The sequence below is a fragment of the Suricata suricatta genome, chromosome 10, assembly GCF_006229205.1.
Source record: "Suricata suricatta isolate VVHF042 chromosome 10, meerkat_22Aug2017_6uvM2_HiC, whole genome shotgun sequence".
In the NCBI taxonomy this organism is placed as follows: domain Eukaryota; kingdom Metazoa; phylum Chordata; class Mammalia; order Carnivora; family Herpestidae; genus Suricata; species Suricata suricatta.
The window spans coordinates 38992387-39012223 of NC_043709.1; the positions used below are offsets into that span (position 1 = coordinate 38992387).

The window sequence follows — 19837 nt, forward strand, 5'->3', positions numbered from 1 at the left end:
CAATTTTAGCATGGAGTAAAGTTGTATCACGATAAATTAAGTGCTCCACTCCAAAAGTTCATTTTAATGCAACCATAAAAAATAAATAGATAAATAAATAAGTAAATAAATAAAGGACGCTGAATACCATTAGACAAAACTGTTTTGTTAAGCTAAAAATTTCAACAGACTTGGGCAAATACCTTTATTAGTGAAAAATCTTAGTTATTTAATGCTTCTAAGACTTAAAAAGTGTTGAAGTTTAAAATATGTTAACTATTTCTTTGTACATGTGTTTCTGAAAATGACTTTAATTATTATACTTATACAATAATTATGTAAATGAATGTCTACAGTTTGAAGATCTGGGAAAAAATCTGCTTTATAGAGTTCTTATGAGTGGACTATTCTCAATGTATTGCAAAACAAATGTAATCATAGACACATTTAGTTTCATGTCATTAAGGGGTGGCTGGGTCTCAAAACATCTTCGATGATGAGCTTTGGCCTAGAGTCCACCTCACAGTTCTTGCAGGGAAAGAGGGTTGATTGTGTTTATACATCTTCTTAGACTAAGAGGTCATCAGAAAGGCAAAGATTGTTGGGGCTGTCAGAAGTGGAAGTTCAGGAAACAGGATATGAAGAAGCAAATGTTAACAGTGTGCTTTATGATGAGGAGGGACACTTGACTAATGGTTGGAGTCTTATAGGCAAGACTGTCTCAGCTACAGAAATGTTACAAGTCCCCTAAATCCAATTTGATGTTCACCCTGTCATCCCCTGATTATTATCTGGTTTTCTATGTAGCTCTGACTACAGGAAAATAATTCAGTGGTCATACTGACATAATTATATAGTTATTATGACAGTTGCACTTTCTATTGTTAAATCAGTAAGTTAAATACAGTTTTTAGTGGAAACAGATAAATATAAAATGATTTCATATGGTATAAAATTGGAGGTATAATACTCAAGTCTACATTATCAGTGCTCTATTTGAGAAGTGCCCCAGTATATACTAAAAATCAAATTGAACCAAACAATGTCTAGTGCTTGGGAGACAGTGTTTGTAAGATATATAAAAAGAATATAAAAATGTCCTGTGGTAAAATGTTGAAGAAATAAATTACATGTTATCCTGAATCACAGGATGTGAGGATACACAAGTCACATTTTTGGTTATTTTAAAAGCAAATTATAAAACACTGGCTAACCATTGTTTTTACTTAGACATTTATGTCCAAAAACACAAGTATTAAGTTAAAATCTATATTAGTAGGCAGTCTAATGCTTTATATATTATATCCTCCCAACTCTCTTGAAAAAAGAGAGTATAATTATAATATTTTTATTATTCATCTCGAGAAAATGTCTCAGCTAATTGATTTTTATTTTTTTAAAAAGAAAAAAGAAAGTTATCAGATCCAATAATGATTCTGCCCATGCCTTCTGAGACTCAAATTCATGTTTTCCCTTTTCCCTAATATGATGCCATTAACATGCTGAAAAGGGAATGATTAGGGTTTAAGTTCACAATATCAAGAATAATAGGACAGAAGACAATAGCCATCAGTGGACAAGAGACTTCAACAGACTTTGAAAAACTGAAAACAAATGGATTAATGTTAATGGGGAACACATAGGAAGATTAGCTTCATCCCAATGTACACACAGAGGAAGGATTAATCCAGAAGAATAAAGAAGAAAGCTGGTCTTGAAAATAGCAGGTAATATGAAGGGATTATAAAAAGGAGATTAATTAAATATCCATGTCAATTATTCTCAATGACCACTCTATGGCTGGATATAAACAAGCCAATTAATTAATTAATCTTCAAACCAACCAGAAGCAATTTTAACTACAATAAGTGAATACTCCGAGAAAAAAGATGCTGACATGGAGAGGTTCCTCAGCACACCTGGACTCATCGTTCTAAAACATCATTAAATGAACTCTGGCTCATCCTTTTTAATTTTTTAAAGTTTATTTATTTATTTTGAGACAGACAGAGACAAGGTGAATGGGGAAAGGACAGAGAGGAAGGGGTACAGAGAATCCCAAGCAGGTCCTGAACTGTCAGCACAGAGCAATGCTGGCTCCTTCTTAAAGTTATCTCTTGGTTTATAATCACATGCAAACAAACATCAACTTCCAATAGAAACTCAAGAAAGGTGCTGAATAGGGAGGAATCACAGTACATGTCTGATTCTGCAGAACATATTTCTAATAGCCATTATAGAAGTATTCCATTGGTTTCAAAAAATTCTTGGAATCAATCTGCACAAAACAGAATATAAATCTTATGAGCCTTAACTTTAAGAGTGCAGATAACAGAGACTGGAAATTGTTCATGGAGAGGGAGAACTGAATGGAAATGCTAACAGCCATGTTTTATAATACGGAACCCAAAAGATATTCTACAGTTGATTGAGAGAGAAGCAAAGATGTTCTTTCATTATATAAACTTACAAAGTTAATCAATAAAAGAGCTAAAAAGAGTGAAATTTCACCATATTAGTAGCACTCCTAGGAAGACCTGTCCACAAGCTAGTGACCACCTCTAACTCCTCTCTCTCCTTTTCCACTGAACCTATTCTCATCAAGTTGCCACAGCAACCGCTCCACTGGAATAGCTCTCATCAGAGTCTCTGCTGAAAAACCGAGGAATCAGATCTCAGTGCTCACCCTGCTTTTGTGCAATTTTTGACGTAGTTGACATCCTGTAGGTAGGTGGGCAATGAGCTCACCTCAACCTCTGTAGCCAGATTGCCTGGATTAAATTTATAGCTCAGTAATGATGACACTTTGTGCAATCTAACTGGCATTTCCATTTCCAGATTTTTTTAAATCTGAAAACTAGGATTATTTAAAATTCTCATATCATAGGGTTGCTGTGAGGAATCGATGAATGATTATGTATATAAAGTACTTAGAATGGTGACTGGGACATCATATAAATTCTTATTATTAATCTCCTCCTTCTCCTTAGACAACTTCCTTCACTTGCTTTCCAGGCAAACAAATTCTGGTTTTCTTCTAACTCTACAGGCTGTCCCTTTCTTAGTTTTCCCTGGGAGGTCCTGCATTGTCTAAATACAGGCTGGCTCTTCACCCCAGTCCTCCTCTTCATCTGTCCACAGTGAGATGGTCTGAGCATTATTCTGTTGTTTTCAATGATAAGGATGTTATTACTTTGAATTACTTTCATATATGTAATACAAGTTAAAAGCGGAATGGACAGAATTGATCAGAGAAAGTGAGAAGGAAGAGACAAGTGATGAGGCTGACTTACAGTTACTAACATGGGCCAATATATTTTATCATACATACGACATGATCTTAAAGGGGGAGAAGGAAAAGTGTCAGTAGCTGAACTGAGTGTCTTTTACATGCTAAGTGTTGGGCGAAGGAGGCACTTTATACATGAATCACTCCCTGAGCTCCTCTCAATGCCTTCATGAGCAAGGTACCTCCATTCCAATAGTAGAGGTAAGAACACTGGTATTGGAACAGGTTAAAATCATTTGCCCAATGCCACACTACTGGGAATTGGCAGACAGAATTTAATCCAAGGTTTGCCTGACTCTAAAATAACCAAAACTGTATAGATGATGCTTCATCTATAACAACAAAAGTATGAGTAGTTGTCAAGCTTTTTAAACAGTAAAAGTAGAACATAAGCAAAATGTGGATGTATTATATGCCCTTTTATTATTACGCTCTCTTGGTCTCCTAAAATGAGACAATTAAAGAGAAAGCTCTTTCCATTCAATTATTCTCTCTAGAAAAGAAAAAGTCCTACTTAAAAAATATTCATAAGTGTTTTGGTTTGTTTAAAGTTTAATTGATTCACTGACTTTTTTGAAGAGCACACTATAGGCCACAACACAGAGCTGAGTTAAGAAACTAATTGAAGCCAGGTTCATGAGGGTTTAAATTACCAGAGCTTTCCTGTCATCTTAAATTAAACTTCCTTAATATACTTTGCAAGATTTATAACCCCAGGCTGAAAAGCTGTAAACCGTCCCAGTTTCTGAGTGAATCCCCCAGAAGGGAATGATATTTCCTGGAAGAGAGAAAGGCAAATGTCCTCAATGGGAAGAGGGTTCCAAGAGCAACGTGTGTGGCAGGGGTCGCGGGAACCTTTGTCAAGGGGCTGTAAAGGGAATAGATAAGTCACTTAAAGAACACGTGTCCACAGATTTTGGTATTTGATGTGCAAGTCCTATATGAGAAAGTTCCTCTAAATTGCAAGTGGACATGTATTTTACTTTCTCCTACAAAGGAGAAGCAGAAGGGTAAAGGATCATCTGCAGAAATCATAATCTCCCAAATTCTCAAAATAGATGTTAGTGTAGTTCAGAAAGATGTATCTTCATCACTGTCTCTTCTGATCTATTTGATTTCTACCTACTTCTACGCTTACACTTAGTTTCTTTTCTTTCTCACATGCTTTATTTCTATAAAACATAAAAATAAAAAAATCTCTGTTCATCTGATTCAATAATCACTACTTGTGAGTTGCTAAAATTCACTATTTCATAACAGGAAGGAAAGTTATTTAATAATCTTGATAAAAATTAAGTTAAAAGGTCCACATTTTAAGGAAAAAACCCTCTTTTTAAAAAAACGTTTAATCATTTTGAGAGAGAGAGAGAAAGAGAGAGAGAGAGACAGAGTGTGAGTGGGGAAAGAACAGAGATAGATGGAGACACAGAATCCAAAGTGGGCTCCAGGCCATGAGCTGTCAGCACAGAGCCTGACGTGGGCTTGAACTCATGAACCAGGAGATCATGACTTGGCTGAAGTGGGACACTTACCCGACTAAACCACCCAGGTGTCCCAAAGAGTGGGGCAAAGCGCAATGAGGACTGGAGATTAACTCCAGGTTAAATGTTGGGTTAAGGGTGGTAAGATGAGCATCAGTGAGAAGAGAAGACATGAGTCGCTGGCTTGAGGGAGGTGACAGATTTAGCCAAGCAGCTATCAGAAAGAGAATTCCAGGCAAAGGAATCAGCAGGAACACATTTCCTAAGGTGGGAGAAAGCCTGGGCTATTTGAGACCATGGCAAGGCTTTGAGCAGAGAGTGACCCATGCTGGGTATATTCACAGTGTCTCATGTTGTACTGACCCACTGAACCTAAAGACAACTTCATGCGATGGGCCCCGAGAGGTCAAGCAAGTTGCCCAAGGCTACACAATTAGGAAGTGGTAGGCCAGGATCCAGGTTCAGGCAGTTTGATTCCAGAGGCAAGTCTGAATAACGAGAACTCTCATTGCCACTTGAACAGGACACACACACTTGCATGCACGCACACACCCACGCACACATGGGTATGCTCTTACGTATGTGAGTCTACATGCTCACAAACGCATGTGCACGAAAGTGGAGAAAGAGCTGAGAAACCAGAAAAGGGGACTCTGTTACCCGCACTCTATTCCTTTTGGTCCATATTTTCTTTCCTGTGTTGTATACTTGTTAACCTTTAGGTCAAAGTGTCTGTTTAAATGAAAGATGTGCCAAATGACTGAAAACATTTGGAGCTATTTTCAAAATAGCAAAACCAAGTTACAAATTCTTAATGTATAAAATAAATAATGTGGGAATATATACAGTTACATCAATTTATTTTAAATAAACAAAAAGAATAAAACAAAATAAAACTCTCACTGAACTGAAACAATGTGCCCTTAAAATATTTTAAAGTTGACAGAGAAAAATATAAGAACATTTTCTAGCTAAATATCCAGAATAATATAGCAACCAGTCATTTAAGCTACTTACTTCAGAAGAGCTCTAGAATCAACAGAAAGCCTTCATAAGTCATGATTTACGACTCAAACCTCAAGCAAATGAAGATAAGTGTGTCACTGAGTTATTTTTTTCCTGCCCTATTTATCGTGGTTCTACTATAAAGACATGTAGTAGACACCCTTTCTTATGGATGGGCTTTTGAAAAATACAGCTATTGTTGTATGTAAGTCCACATAAATTCTAATTCATAGGCTATTCCCTGTACCAAATCTATACAAATGGAAATAAGTATTAATGTTTCAAATAATATTATTCAAAACATATAATAAATTCTATTAAAATTAAGACATGTAGCCCCTCCACATCAGGTTCAAAAGTACTATATTTACTACAGCAAGATATCCACATTTATATATTAATTATTGGTCTAAAAAGTAATTAAAAGTAATTAAAAGTAATTAAACTTATCATAAGAAAAAATATTTAAGAGTATGCCTCAGTCTTAAAGGATACCGGTAAAAAGAATACTTCTCAAAACCTTTCAATGAAAAACATAATCAGGCTCTCCCCAAAATGGTGTAAAATTACCATGCCTACTATGCATGGTTTTATATTAAAAAAATACAATTCCATAACAGTTATGTATATCCAGTAAGAATAAGAAAAACAATCTCCCTAAAAGAGTCATAACCACTGAGAACTTCTGGGCAAGAAATTCCACATGGCAGATACATAAATAGAATGAGGTAAAGCAAAGACAGATGATACCCTCTATCACTTCCAGAGGTAACATGTTTTGCACAATACATAACACCAAACTTCCTGTGTTTTTTCAACTACTATTCCTGCTTTTTATCCATTCAAGTAACTTAAACCAAACTCTAGGAATTATTATTTCTGACAGTTTTCAAAATCTAGATCACTCTCTACCAACTCCCCCAAATAATAACATATAATAAAAAACTATTCCCTTTCTCCCCCTCCTCTCATTCTTAAGGAAATCCAAAGAACTTACCCTGTAATTTTTTTCACTTTGACTTTTGCATAATTTCACTTACATCATAAATAGCCAAGATGAACTTAAAGAACAAAGGCATATCTACATTGAGTAATGAGAAACATCTTTTATTACTCCATAAACTATGTAGTATACCCTATATTTTTGATAAAATTCAAATTTTTTATTGGTTTAATGATTCTTAGTGAATATAATCTTCCAAAGGGAATAGAGTTTACATGGTCATACAGAGAAAATAAATATTTCCTAATATGAAGAAAGGGCTGGTTGACAGGTGAAAGAGAAGAGGCTTTCTGAGCTGTTGGATATTTGACAGTAAGGATGGGGATGCTTTGTGAATGTAATTTGGGCTTTAACTCTTTGAGCCAATACTAAATATCATCAACAAATTCAAAATAAACTGAGTATTACTAAGTTTCAGGTTTGTCTTCGAAGATGGAAAAAGTTAAATATTTACATATGTTTGATATGTATATAATTCCTCAACATGATAAGTATTTTCATATTGGAAATTCTCCCCACTAAGGAAAAACAATCAGCTATTTATGCGATAGAGCCAATGACCCGATACCCTGATCATTATGAGGAACAAATGAGCAGTATGCATGAAACTTGTTAATTTCATTCTGTAATGAGTTTTTGAATAGTCAACTTAACTAGGCTTATTCAGTCCCACTTATTCAATCAAACACTAATCCAGGTGCTGCTGTGAAAGTATTTTGTGGATGTGGCTAAAACCCACAGCAGCTGACTTTAAGAGAGATTATCCTAGATAATCTGGGTAGGTCTGATTCCCCACTTGAAAGGTCTTATAAGCAGGATGGAAGGTTACTTGAGAGAAGAAATTCCACCTGTATATAAAAGTTTTGGCTCATGCTGAGAGAGTTCCAGCCTTTCCTTCCTGCTCGGCTGCCCTTAGGATTTCAGACTTGCCTAGGGAGTCCCCATGATCATGTAAACCAATTCTTCACAGTAAATCTCTTAATCCTTTACTGGTTCTGCTTCTCTGGTTGAACCTGACTGATAGGATTCCAAACTGGAAAACAGCAGTAATGGAAGGGGAAGGAAGTTGCCATGATTTGTCAGCACCCCAGTCTGTGTCTACAATGCGCCAACAGAATCAAGTCAGACGAACACACACACACACACACACACACACACACACACACACACACACACTATTGTACATTAAAAACAGTATGTCCCCAAACACTCAAATCCCTATGTTTAAGAGACTTGAAATTTTCGACAGATTTAATCAATTTATCAAAAGACTCAGTTAAAGATAATTGAGTAGAGAAGTAGGAGCAGACATGAGGAGTCAATAACACATTCTAAGTCATAATGTGCAGAAGGAAATAACCTGCCACATCCCTTACAAAAAAGACATTCCACATGCGTTGATACAAACCACAATCATGCCAAAGTGAAAATGTTGCTCATCCAACCAAAAGAAAAGTGGTTTTAACGTCTATAATATTAGTCGAATACTATCATAGCACTGATACAACTACATAAATAGGTTTTTCAAACTCACAAACAAAAAACTCGTTTAACAATGGGTTGTATCTAGACCAGTTAATTTCAAACCCATCACTGCTTCCCTTCCTTACCTGGACTGCATATCTTGTTGGGTTTTGGCCTGACTGGCTTCAGCCTGAGGGGAGGCGTGGCTGACTCGCTGCTGAAGCTCCACCAAGGACTGGTAATACTGTTGCTGATGGTGTTGTTGCTGCTTGTAGCGAGACAAACTGAAAAACAGCCCTAGAATGGCTTTTAAGTTTCCATTTCTTATCTCTGTGTCAAAGGGAAAATATAAAAACAGTAAAAACATACACAAATGAATGTGGTTTTTCTTTTTTTTTTTTACAACTGAAATTCTATTTGTCATGGTCTTAGACTAAATCTGTGAAGATGGAAATGCAACTAGTCTCTCAGTCAGAGAGCCAAGCACATTTGAAATTCTGACACATAACGTTTCCGAATAGCTTGGAGCTTCAGGGACAGAGTCAAGGGGTGGAGGGTACAGAGAACAAAACTTGGATGAGCACTGCTCTTTGTTGATCCTAAACTGTAATGTTTCTAGAGTTTCCTTCTTCCTAGAAATGGATGGACTCTGTCTCGTGCTAATCGTTTGGTTTACCATTCTGCTGCCCTCACAAATACACACCTGTTACCAACACAGTGATGGCTCCGAAATGGAGAAAGGCAGACACTTAAATTGTGGTTGTCCTGCGTTATGTATCATGATGGTGGGGGTGTACCTTGTAATGGCAGCTGGATTTACAACAGTGCTCCTAAATCACCCAACAATCAATTTATTAATATATCTATCTATAGCTATAGATGGATATCAATAAATAGATAGCAAATGTGTATATCATAAAGTAGACATAAGTATTAGTTTTTAAACTTTTTTTTTAATGTTTTATTTATTTTGATACAAAGAGAGACAGAGCATGAGAGGGGGAGGGGCAGAGAGAGAGAAGGAAACACAGAACTGGAAGCAGGCTCCAGGCTCTGAGCTAGCTGTCAGCACAGAGCCTGATGCGGGGCTCGAACCCACAAACGTGAGATCTGACCTGAGCCGAAGTCGGAGGCTTAACCGACTGAGCCATCCCAGGCGCCCAGTATTAGTTTTTAAAGCTCCAATTCTTTTATTTTTAACTCACGTTACATATTAATAAATAATAAAGATCAGCTGCCTCATGACATTAGATAACATAACTGAATAAATGTAAATATATAAATCCTAGATCTAATACATCAAGCTCCTGTATACACTTCTCTAATATTTAATAAGAATTAAATGTGCAAAGCAAGCTACAATCTGAATCTAGTTTTTTTCTCTTGCAGTTATAAATTTAAAAATTAGGAGTAGAGATGGAAATAAGTTTGAAATAAGGCTATGAAACGTATAATCATATTCTAAATAAAATGTGCTGTTAGCAATAAAATACATCCTCTGGTGAGGTCAAGGTTTTATGTCTCCTTTTTGTAGTTTAGGGATGTTAACAAGCTTTTCTGATTTCTTGCTCTCTGATGGTTTATAAATGTCACAAGGAGTCCACAGTGGCCTTATTCACATACAATGAGAAGGACACCCACTCCCGCCCCCTGCAAGCCTTCTCACAGTGGCCATGATATAGGAGAGTCAGTCTGATCGATGCGTGGCTACAGTAAGAAAGTGTTAATGTTCCCATGTACATCTGGATGATGTTAGGGGTTTTAGAAATCTCTCATTTTATTATTATGCATATTTCATTAATTTAGAAAATAATTTAGAACATTCATATACTTTTAGAAGATAAATGAAGGTCAATGGGTTTGAGTTAATAAAGGATGTCCCATGAGAAGAGACATGAAATGAACAAATGGGAGCCTTTCTAACCTGCTTTTAAACCCTGAAAAAATGAACTATTTTCCTGGCGAATTTTATCAACTTTTATTCTAAATTACAGAGCCCTCAGTTAGGTTTTGAACCTAAAGCTGTCGGCCACCAAATGAGTAATTTAATATTATACAACATATCATATAAATATAAAAGATAAAAGAAGTTTAAAATAACAAAAATAAATATAGAAGAAAAATTGGTAAAACTCAATAATTCTACTAAATGTTCACTGTATTTCAGAAGCCACATAATTTCTTTTTCTAATAGAAAAATTTAAAACAGGGTTGTCTGATATTTCTAGTACGTGTGGGGGAAAAGACTATTCAGAGCAAATAATCATAGTAGAAACATTAACAATCTAAATTGTCAGAGTATATACCAGTATTAAACAGAATTTTTATATATAAATTAACATTCTAACAAAATGGTTTTTGTTAATGCTGATCTCAAAGGACTGGCTATTTCTTAACTTTAGCAACTAGATTTCATTACTAACACTTGAAAAGTTTTCCTAAAAATACATGTGAAAGAAAAAGTTTCAGTCTTTTTCCACTTTTCTATAATTTAATTTTAGCAATGATCTTTTAAGCCATTAATGACTTTAAATCTTTTACATATAAAAGATATTAAATATTGTCAGTGATAATTATTTAAGATCTCATGATAATTAATTTAAACTTACCAATTTGATATTATAGAAATGTTATTGAAAAAATATTTTCAAATTAATTAAACTATTTTTACCTATATTTATGTCTACCTATTACACAGCATTATCTGTATATACATCTATTACTCTACTTAAGACTCTAAATAAAAACTCTACACTGGTAATCACATAAAGATTTTTTGTTAATCAATGCCTCTCCCATATACTTATTCATGTAAATGACAGTTTTAGCAAAACATGGAAAATATATAAATAATTAAAACATAGATTAATAACCATTGCATTTATGTTTCTATTATTTTGGAAACTTTACTGATTTCCTTTATATATTAATAAGCTATGTACTCCCACTTTGCATTTCTTGTAATACAAAAAAAATTTGTTTACACACTTGTGTGTTATTTGTGACAACTATGCCTTTTCTTACCTTCAGCAGATAGACCTTGAACATTTACTCCTCTGGCTGCTAGAAAACTAAGGCAGACATCAACATTTTCAATCTGTAACATGAAAAGCAGTGAAAAAGCAACTTAGAAGGTTATTTTTAAATAAACAAATGAGCTAAAATGAAACCAGAGAGTAAGATAAAGAAAGAATGAATACTTTACATTCATTTCATACTAGAGATCTTTACCAGAGTTTCACTAGAATTATTTGGGCTAACTGTAGAATGAATATAAAGCTTGCATTGTCCACTGTGGTATTTACAAACAATTCATAGAGGCCTGATGAAGAATGGCATTCTTACATGTTAGCAACCCACCTACTTAACATAAATTTGCATTTTGAGCTTCACAAATAAGTCTCAATGAAAGCATCCATACAAGAAAAGACTGTTGTTCATGCAAGTGATAGAATGTTAGGATGTGGGTACCTGGGAGTCAATCAGTGAGATTTGGTAATTACGCCAGAAGGGTTGATATAGCATGAAAGAAATTAAATGAATTTTCATCTTAAATCATTGCAAGCTTTTATTTTTAAAACTGTATTTGTATTTCTACACTTGTATATGCCTCTGATTAAATATAGGTATTGCTTTTGTAATTCAAAAGTGTGATGCCAACGTCCCTGGGTGGCTCAACTGGTTACACTTCTGACTCTTGGGTTTGGCTCAGGTCATGATCTCACGGTTCATGGGTTCAAGCCCCACACTGGGCTCTATGCTGAGAGCATGAAGCCTGTTTGGGATTCTCTCTCTCCTTTTCTCTCTACCCCTCCCCTGCTTGCTCTCTCTGTCTTTCTCTCCAAATAAATAAATCAACTGAAGAAAAAAAGTGTGACGCCATGGCTTTCAAGCAGTTAGTTTAGATGTGATTCCCAGTTTTTAACCATTTAGAATGATATGCAAACAGAAACATAAAACAAAACACAAACAAACAAAACACAAACAATTGATTTATGTTACTTCACAGGTTGACCTCAATACTGACCAGCATGCTATACAATAAAGTTAAACAGCTAAGAATTTATAAAAGAGTGTAGGAAACTAGAAAGTTCTAGTTTTTTATGAGTCATCTCCCTGGGTTGTTTTGGTATTCCATAAATCTTGGAATTCTAAAGTAAATACAAGATTTAATGTTAATCCTTGGCAAGATATTATTTTATGACATATTAAATTCTCATCCAAATCTATGCATAAGGACATACAAAGTTCTGCCAATGTCCTCTCTAGCTTAGTTTCACAGCAAGGTCAAAATGTCTCTTAGAGAAAAGAAAAAGAAAAAAAAAACATTAAAACTCTGTCATTAAAAAATGGGTAACTTGCATTCCATTTTAAATTAATTTTATGCAAAACTAAATAACATCAAATTTGAAATTCTTCACTTAAAAATGATTGTAACCAAGATCTATACATTTGCTTGGTGAAAAATGACTTTTGTGGATTTATTTCAAACTGTTTTACTAAAAAAGAAAAAGTAAGTTTTATTGAAATTATTATACTAAAAAAAAAAAAAACCAATAGATTTAAAGTCACTGAGTCCAACATGACCAAACAGACTTTCTTTTGCTCGCTAGCATCTCAATATCCAATAATGCTAAGATGCTGAAATATATTTTATATCTTTTCTTTACATTTCACTTTGCTACTATAAAATGAGACTGTGTAAGGATGGAATTGAGGAGGAAGGAAAAGAAATAGGGAAAAAAAAAGGGATGTTCTTCTGTATTCATCTAAAATGTTCTTTTAAACTATTTTTTTCAGGACCATTACAAACAAGTAAAAAAAACACACTAAATAATTACTGTGGTCTAATATTGAGAAAGAGAATTGAACATTTTAAATATTTACCCTAATAGTCTTGTTGTTATTCCATAGCAAGTATATACCTTTTATAGAAAATAAGAAGATTCCTGATCCAAACATATGTAATTTACTACAAAATGTTCACAAGCTATAATCACCTAAATTTCAGTTACTTTTACTATACCTAGACAGATTAATTTGCTTTAAGAACCACAAAAGGCTAATAGATAGAGTCTGTAGTTAAGATTTTAAGAGTGTTATTTTGTTTTGTTTTGTTTTGCTTTTGTTTTTGGCTGCCATTTAAACCACTTAAAAAGTAAACTGGTGCCTGGAGTGGGTATTGGAGACCAAGAGCTCTTTCAGCATGCACCATAAATTAGAAAGGGATAATAAAAGGGCCCTAAAAGAGTAGAAAAAAAATATTGGAAATACATTCTACCTATATAACTATATATCAGGGGCATTCAACATTTTGGGATATTCCTTTATAGTTATTCGTTATGAGTACCAACAATTCAAGATAGTTAATTCAGTTCTGCATTACTGGTACAGCAGTTAAGTAACAGCAAGAGAACAAGGACTTGAACACTTAACTTCCAGTATGATTATTAACGCCTACTTTATTATAATGTATTCAGTGATATTTGTTTATATTAAGGCATTGGGATTTTGAGATTTTAAACTCCAGGAACATAGGAACTGCGTTTTGTTGACTCATGTAGTTTCAGCAACCTAAAATGATGTTTAGTGTCTGATAGGTGCTCAGTGCACACTTAAGGAAGAATAGAGGTAAAAAGAAGCGGTGGCCAGGCTATCCCTGTACTTTTGGAAGAAAGAAATGGTGAGGTGGCAGGGGAAGAGAAAAGGAGAGAAGGGGAGACTGGGGGCGGGGGCAGAGGGAGAGAGAGATCATTTGATTCACAGTCTCCAGGTTCAAATATCTTTGGGATTTTTAAAAATATACGAATTCTTGGGGCACCTGGGTGGCTCAGTCAGTTAAGCACCCAACTTAGGCTCAGGTCATGATCTCACAGTTCGTGGGTTCAAGCCCTGTGTCAGGCTCTATGCTGACAGCTCAGGGCTTGGAGCCTGCTTCTGACACTGTGTGTACCTCTCTCTCTGCCCCTCTCTTGCTCATGATCTGTCTCTTTCTGTCTCTCAAAAATAAATAACTGTTAAAAAATTTTAAAAATAAAAATATATATATACTACTTCTCTGTGCCTGACTCCAGACAATATAAACCAGAAATTCTGTGGGTTGGGGCTAAACATCCATCAATTTGTTATTGAATTTCAGCTCCCAGGGTCAGCCTACCCTCCTCTTTACAGATTAAGCAACTGACCTCCAGAGATCTCATACTGATCTCCAGAAAAGATCTCATATAAAGATGAGCAGAAGAAGCCAATAAAAGAATATATACTTTTTATCCTCAATTTACATGAAATTCAAGATGTGCAAAGTAAATAATGGAAACAACATCAGAACAGTGATGAACTTTGGAAGGGCACAGTCTGGAAATCTGCAGGACAGGCATGCTGAAAGTGTCCTTTGTTTTGATCTAAGTGTGACTACACAGACATATACATGTTAAAAAAGCAATCAGCTATATACTTGAGATTAGAGTATTGTATATACTTCTTGTGTTTGTTTTATCTCAATTCCTATTAGAGTACTTTACACTCTTTTATGTACATTTTACTTCAATTAAAAATAAAAATAAAATGATCAGTCCCTGTTTTATTGAAAATACAGGCATCCAAGGATAGAAGTACAGAAAGTTGATGTGTGGCTGTTGCAGGAAATTAAGTGAATGATGATGGTGTTTATGACAATGGTGTTGGTCATGAAGGTGATCCAGATTCTGGACATAAGTTACAGAAATCTAGTGGGAAGATATGACCTATAAGAGAAAGTGAGGAGTCAAGGATGATCATGATAGTATAGAATTCATGCATTTTCCATTTTATGCCTTAGGTATTTTATATAGATCCCTTATAACAGGAATGCAGAAAAATTCATTCTCTGTTCTGTGGGCACCACCCTTCCCATACAGTTCAGTTAACAGTCCCATCCATCCCTTCTAGGACTCTTACTTGCCTACTATTATGTCACGCCCAATTTGTTGGGTCTATATGTGGTTTACATTTTATTGGTCTAGAATACCCACAATGCCTCTCTCTTCTTACTAAATTTAAGCATGGCTACATAAAATATATAAAAATACTGACTTTGTCATAAAAATAAAACAAAGATTCTAAGTTCTAAATCCACTCAATAACATCCAATTTCTAAATTCTGAATCCACTCAATAAGATTTAGCCAGAGGTTTCAAAATGTTTGGGTACACTGAGCCTTGAGGCTTTTGGGTTGTATGAAAATATCTAATGCTATCACAAGCCTAAACAAAAAGACAATTTTCCTTGAATAAGTACAAAAACAGACTGCTGTGTGTTGTCTTTATTCAAGAAAATTGGTTCATATTTTTAGACCTCAGTAGTTTCTATTTGTATAATTAATATTAGTATTTTGAGCACTATCATTTAATTTTGTTCATGTTTTATACAATCAAACCCTTCCATTATTCATTCATCAAGCATTTATTAAATTTATTTTATGCACGGAATTATGCTTAGTGCTGCAAATCTAAATTTCAACACTTGATCTTTGCCAAAAGGCTGAGAAGCAATAAATCTATATTTCAAGACATAGCCATGATCCTCATCTTTTCTAAAGAGCATTGACCCATTTGCAATATTTTCCACACTCGTGTGGTGAAAGGGATTTTTCAAAGACAGAAATTTCATTGATCAGCTAATTTTATAATTGTACATTTATCTTGTCCCTTGTGAACTCACTAATTATGAGCATGTTTATTGGTAAATCACAAATTGGGTTTCAAATGAGAAAGAGAAGGGCTTTCATTATTTTCACTTACAAAAGCTCAACACAGTCATCAGCATCTTTGTTCCTTCAAAAAACTTTAACCCTGAGGTCAATATATATTCTCAACATATTAAACATAGTGAAAGGATGATTTAGAAATACTTATACTTATTCATAAACTCTTCCAAAAAATGCAGAATTTTAATTAGCACAGTTCTTTACTGAGCTCATACATTTTAAGCTGCATGTCTTATGACCCCTAGTCTTTTAGTATTTTTACTATTAAACTATTAATCTGACTGGAGGCATCTTTCACAATATTAACAAAGTTCTATCCTGTCCATTCACATGTTTCTTTCACTTTTACTTATGGATTCTTAATGAAAAATATATTTACGTCCTAACTATCAGGGCATGATTAATATCAACTTTATAGTTTGTCATTAAATTTAACCTTGGCACCAACACTTAACAATGAATGACAAATTCATTCAGCAACCATTGTTTATTACATGCAAAGAGCTCCGCTAGATGGTGAATTATAAAGTCTTTGCCTTTGTAAGCTTGTAAAATAGCTGGAGACAAAAAAGATTCATAAATCACCACAACAGAGGCATAATATGATACATCCTAAAAAAATGATTATAAACAATACTTTATGGCAGTAGAGAGAATGGACCTATCAATTTTCACTACAGATCTGGGAAGAGCTTATAGAAGAAGTATTATTTAGACTTGAAGGCTACTTGTGATTTTGATAAAGTAGACAAGTATCAGAAGGAGGCCCGGGCATGCCGAATAGAGTGACCAAGAGGAAAACTGCTCATAAGGATGTTTGAGGAAAGATCATGCAGTTATATATACACAGCTGAATTCAAGCTGTAATTGAAACGCCTCTGTTGTCTCTTGGATTCTGAAACCACGGCAATATAAAAAGTTAAATAATTGTAAACCAGGTAGCAGAAATAATACTGCAAAGGTTGAGTTTTTTTTTTTACAAAAGCAATGCATTCTAGTTAGGACATGTCTGAAGTGCTAGATAATGCTGTTATGAATCATACATAGAGAATGTCTAGAAGAATATAAACTAAATTTATCTTCTGTTATCTCTGGATGGTACATTCTCTTGTGACTTGTGCTATTTTTGATTAACTACACATCCTATTTTTTCATTATAAATGTGTGCTTCTAGTATCACTATATAAATTAAATAAATGTGATTTCAACAACAACAAAAAATAGGTAAAATCGCTCAGTGTGAGTGAACTCCTGTCCTATCACAGAATTCAAATAGTAATATAAATTTTAGCTGAACGTTTTAATCAGATATAAATTCATCTGGAGAATTTTAAAAATGCAGTCATGTTTTTGCATTGATTGAAATGCTTAGTGTTTATTTTCATTCACTTATTTAATAATTAAGTGTGCATTGAATGTGTCTGAGTCCTTAAAAGCATGCAGTTTTATAGGAGAAAGAGGCAGTTCCAATGTAATGCAAAAAACGTTATGGTCGGAGAAACATAGACTTCTGGAGAAGCATAACATAAACAAGGGCCTATTTCTGACCAGAGACCAAGTAACTAGGAAAGGAGAAAGTTATTAGTAACTAAGTCTTACCTAACCTAGTTACAAAAATATCTTCATCTGACTTTGCAATTACTATACCATTTTATACTGAGAAAGATGTTAATCAGAGCATTAAACTGACAGGCTCAAAGTCACAAAGAGAATATATCAAAACCAAAGCCCATGTCATTAACCCCCACATTTTTCTCCTTAAAAGGAAGACTGAGCTAGTTCCTGAAAGGTTAGGAAGAGTTAGCCAAATAAGAGGATGTGGTATGAGGTGAATCCAAGGAAGGAGCGCTGTCCGAACTGGCCATGGTTGAAAAACATCCTAAGTTAAAGGACTGACAAAGAATTCAGCAAAGCTGGGAATATTGAGAGCAAACTTCACCTAAATCTTTCTGCATAACTTCTTTGTTTACCAATGTGAAAAACAGCTACTCCAAAGCCAATAACTCTCAATCAGTTTCAAGATTCAAAATGGGAGGAAAGGGGGGCCCCTGGGTGGCTCAGTCAGTTAAACCTTCAACTCAGGTCATGATCTCACGGTTCATGGGTTCGAGCCCCACGTCGGGCTCTGTGCTGACAGCTCAGAGCCTGGAGCCTGCTTTGGATTCCATGTCTCCCTCTCTCTCTGCCCCTCCCCTGCTCATGCTGTCTCTCTCTGTCTCTCAAAAATAAATAAAAAACATTTTTAAAAAATGGGAGGAAAGATCATGCAGAAGGGACTCCAGGAATCAGCATCTTGAAATTTGGAAAATTGGTGGCAGGCGACAAGGCCATCGAGATAGACAAGGTCTTGCTGGAAAACATCTGCCAGGTCTTGGTGGGAGCCTGGGCCCATCTCAAAGCCCAGGGAACTAATGGTGTGTTCTATGCAAAAATAAAAAAATGCTCAGTGTTTCTTTGTAGACATGATCACACAGCACATACACATATTTATTGATAGTAATTAAAGTTTCACACATCAATTTCTATTTATACTCTCTGCAATGCTCTCATTTTCTTAAAATAATACTTTAGTGTATTTCATGTTAAAATGTTATTTTTAACATATTGCCTTCACAACATAATAGACAAAAAAGCCGCATTTGGAAAAAAACCTTATACTTCATGTCAAGAATGGACACAGGGAAAATGGCATAGCAGCCGCTTTTTCCTGCACCTGTCAGGGACCTCGCACAGAAAATTCATACAGAGTTTTAAGCACACAGCTTATTTACTCCAAATGCAAAACCTTTCATCTTCATCATCAAGTCCAGTAAATTTTATTTAATTTTTCCTATTCAACAGAGACTTGGAAAGATAACTTACTTTTAACAAATTTTCACAATTAAAAAAGAGCAGAGCCAGAATTCAAACTCAGTCCTGTCAGTCTCCAATGAACTTGTACTTTCTGCCACACTAAGCTTTCTACCACTGTAATTTAGACATTCATTTAAAAAATATTTTAATGTGTAATTTTTTTGTTTAAATAGTTTATTGCCAAGTTGGTTTCCACGTAAGTGCTCTTCCCCACAAGTGCCCCCCTCCATGACCATCACCCTCCTTCCCCTTCCCCCTTCTCTCTTCAGCCCTCAGTTTGTTTTCAATATTTAAAAGTCTCTCATGATTTGCCTCACTCCCTCTCCTCAACTATTTTACCCCTCTTTCCCCTTCCCATGGTCCCCTATTAGGAAAAAAATTAAAAAAAAACATTTTTATGAGGTCTGGGTGGCTCAGTTGGTTAAGCATCTGACTTCAGCTCAGGTCATGATCTCCTGGTTTGTGAATTTAAGCGCTGTGTCGGGTTCTGTGCTGACAGCTCAGAGTCTGGAGCCTCCTGCTTCAAATCCTGTGTCTCCCTCTCTCTCTGTCCCTCCCCTGCTCATGCTCTGTCTCTGTCTCTCAAAAACAAATAAACATTAAAAAATTTTTTTTAAATGTTCATTTACTTTTGAGAGAGAGAAAAAGAAAGAGAAAGAGAAAGAGAAAGAGAAAGAGAAAGAGAAAGAGACAGAGACAGAGAAAGAGAGAGAGAGAGAGCATGGTGGAGGGGCAGAGGAGACACAGGATTGAAGCAGGCTCCAGGCTCCAAGCTCTCAGCACAGAGCCTGATGCGGGGCTCAGACTCACAAACAGCAAGGTCATGATTTGAGCTGAAGTCAGATGCTAACCCACTGAACTATCTATGCACCTCCATGCAGTTTAGACATTCTGACTGAGAAATTTCCAGCCTCTGACTCAAGCTCTCTACATGACTGCCAGGCAGACAGGAGACAATGACTGGCACAAAATAGGTGCTCACTAAATATCTTGGTTGAATGGAAAGACAAAATTGTATG

General features: G+C 35.2%; 1 protein-coding gene across 1 annotated transcript in view; it reads right to left on the reverse strand.

Annotated features, from left to right (window-relative positions):
• Positions 1 to 19837, reverse strand: part of NAV3 (neuron navigator 3) — an 821156-nt gene that overhangs the window by 222794 nt on the left and 578525 nt on the right. Inside the window, exons 5-6 of the mRNA XM_029954939.1 lie at positions 11246 to 11318; positions 8368 to 8551 (exon numbers count right to left, since the gene is read on the reverse strand). Of these exons, the coding sequence (XP_029810799.1) occupies positions 8368 to 8551; positions 11246 to 11318 (257 nt within the window). The remainder of the gene's footprint in view (positions 1 to 8367; positions 8552 to 11245; positions 11319 to 19837) is intronic.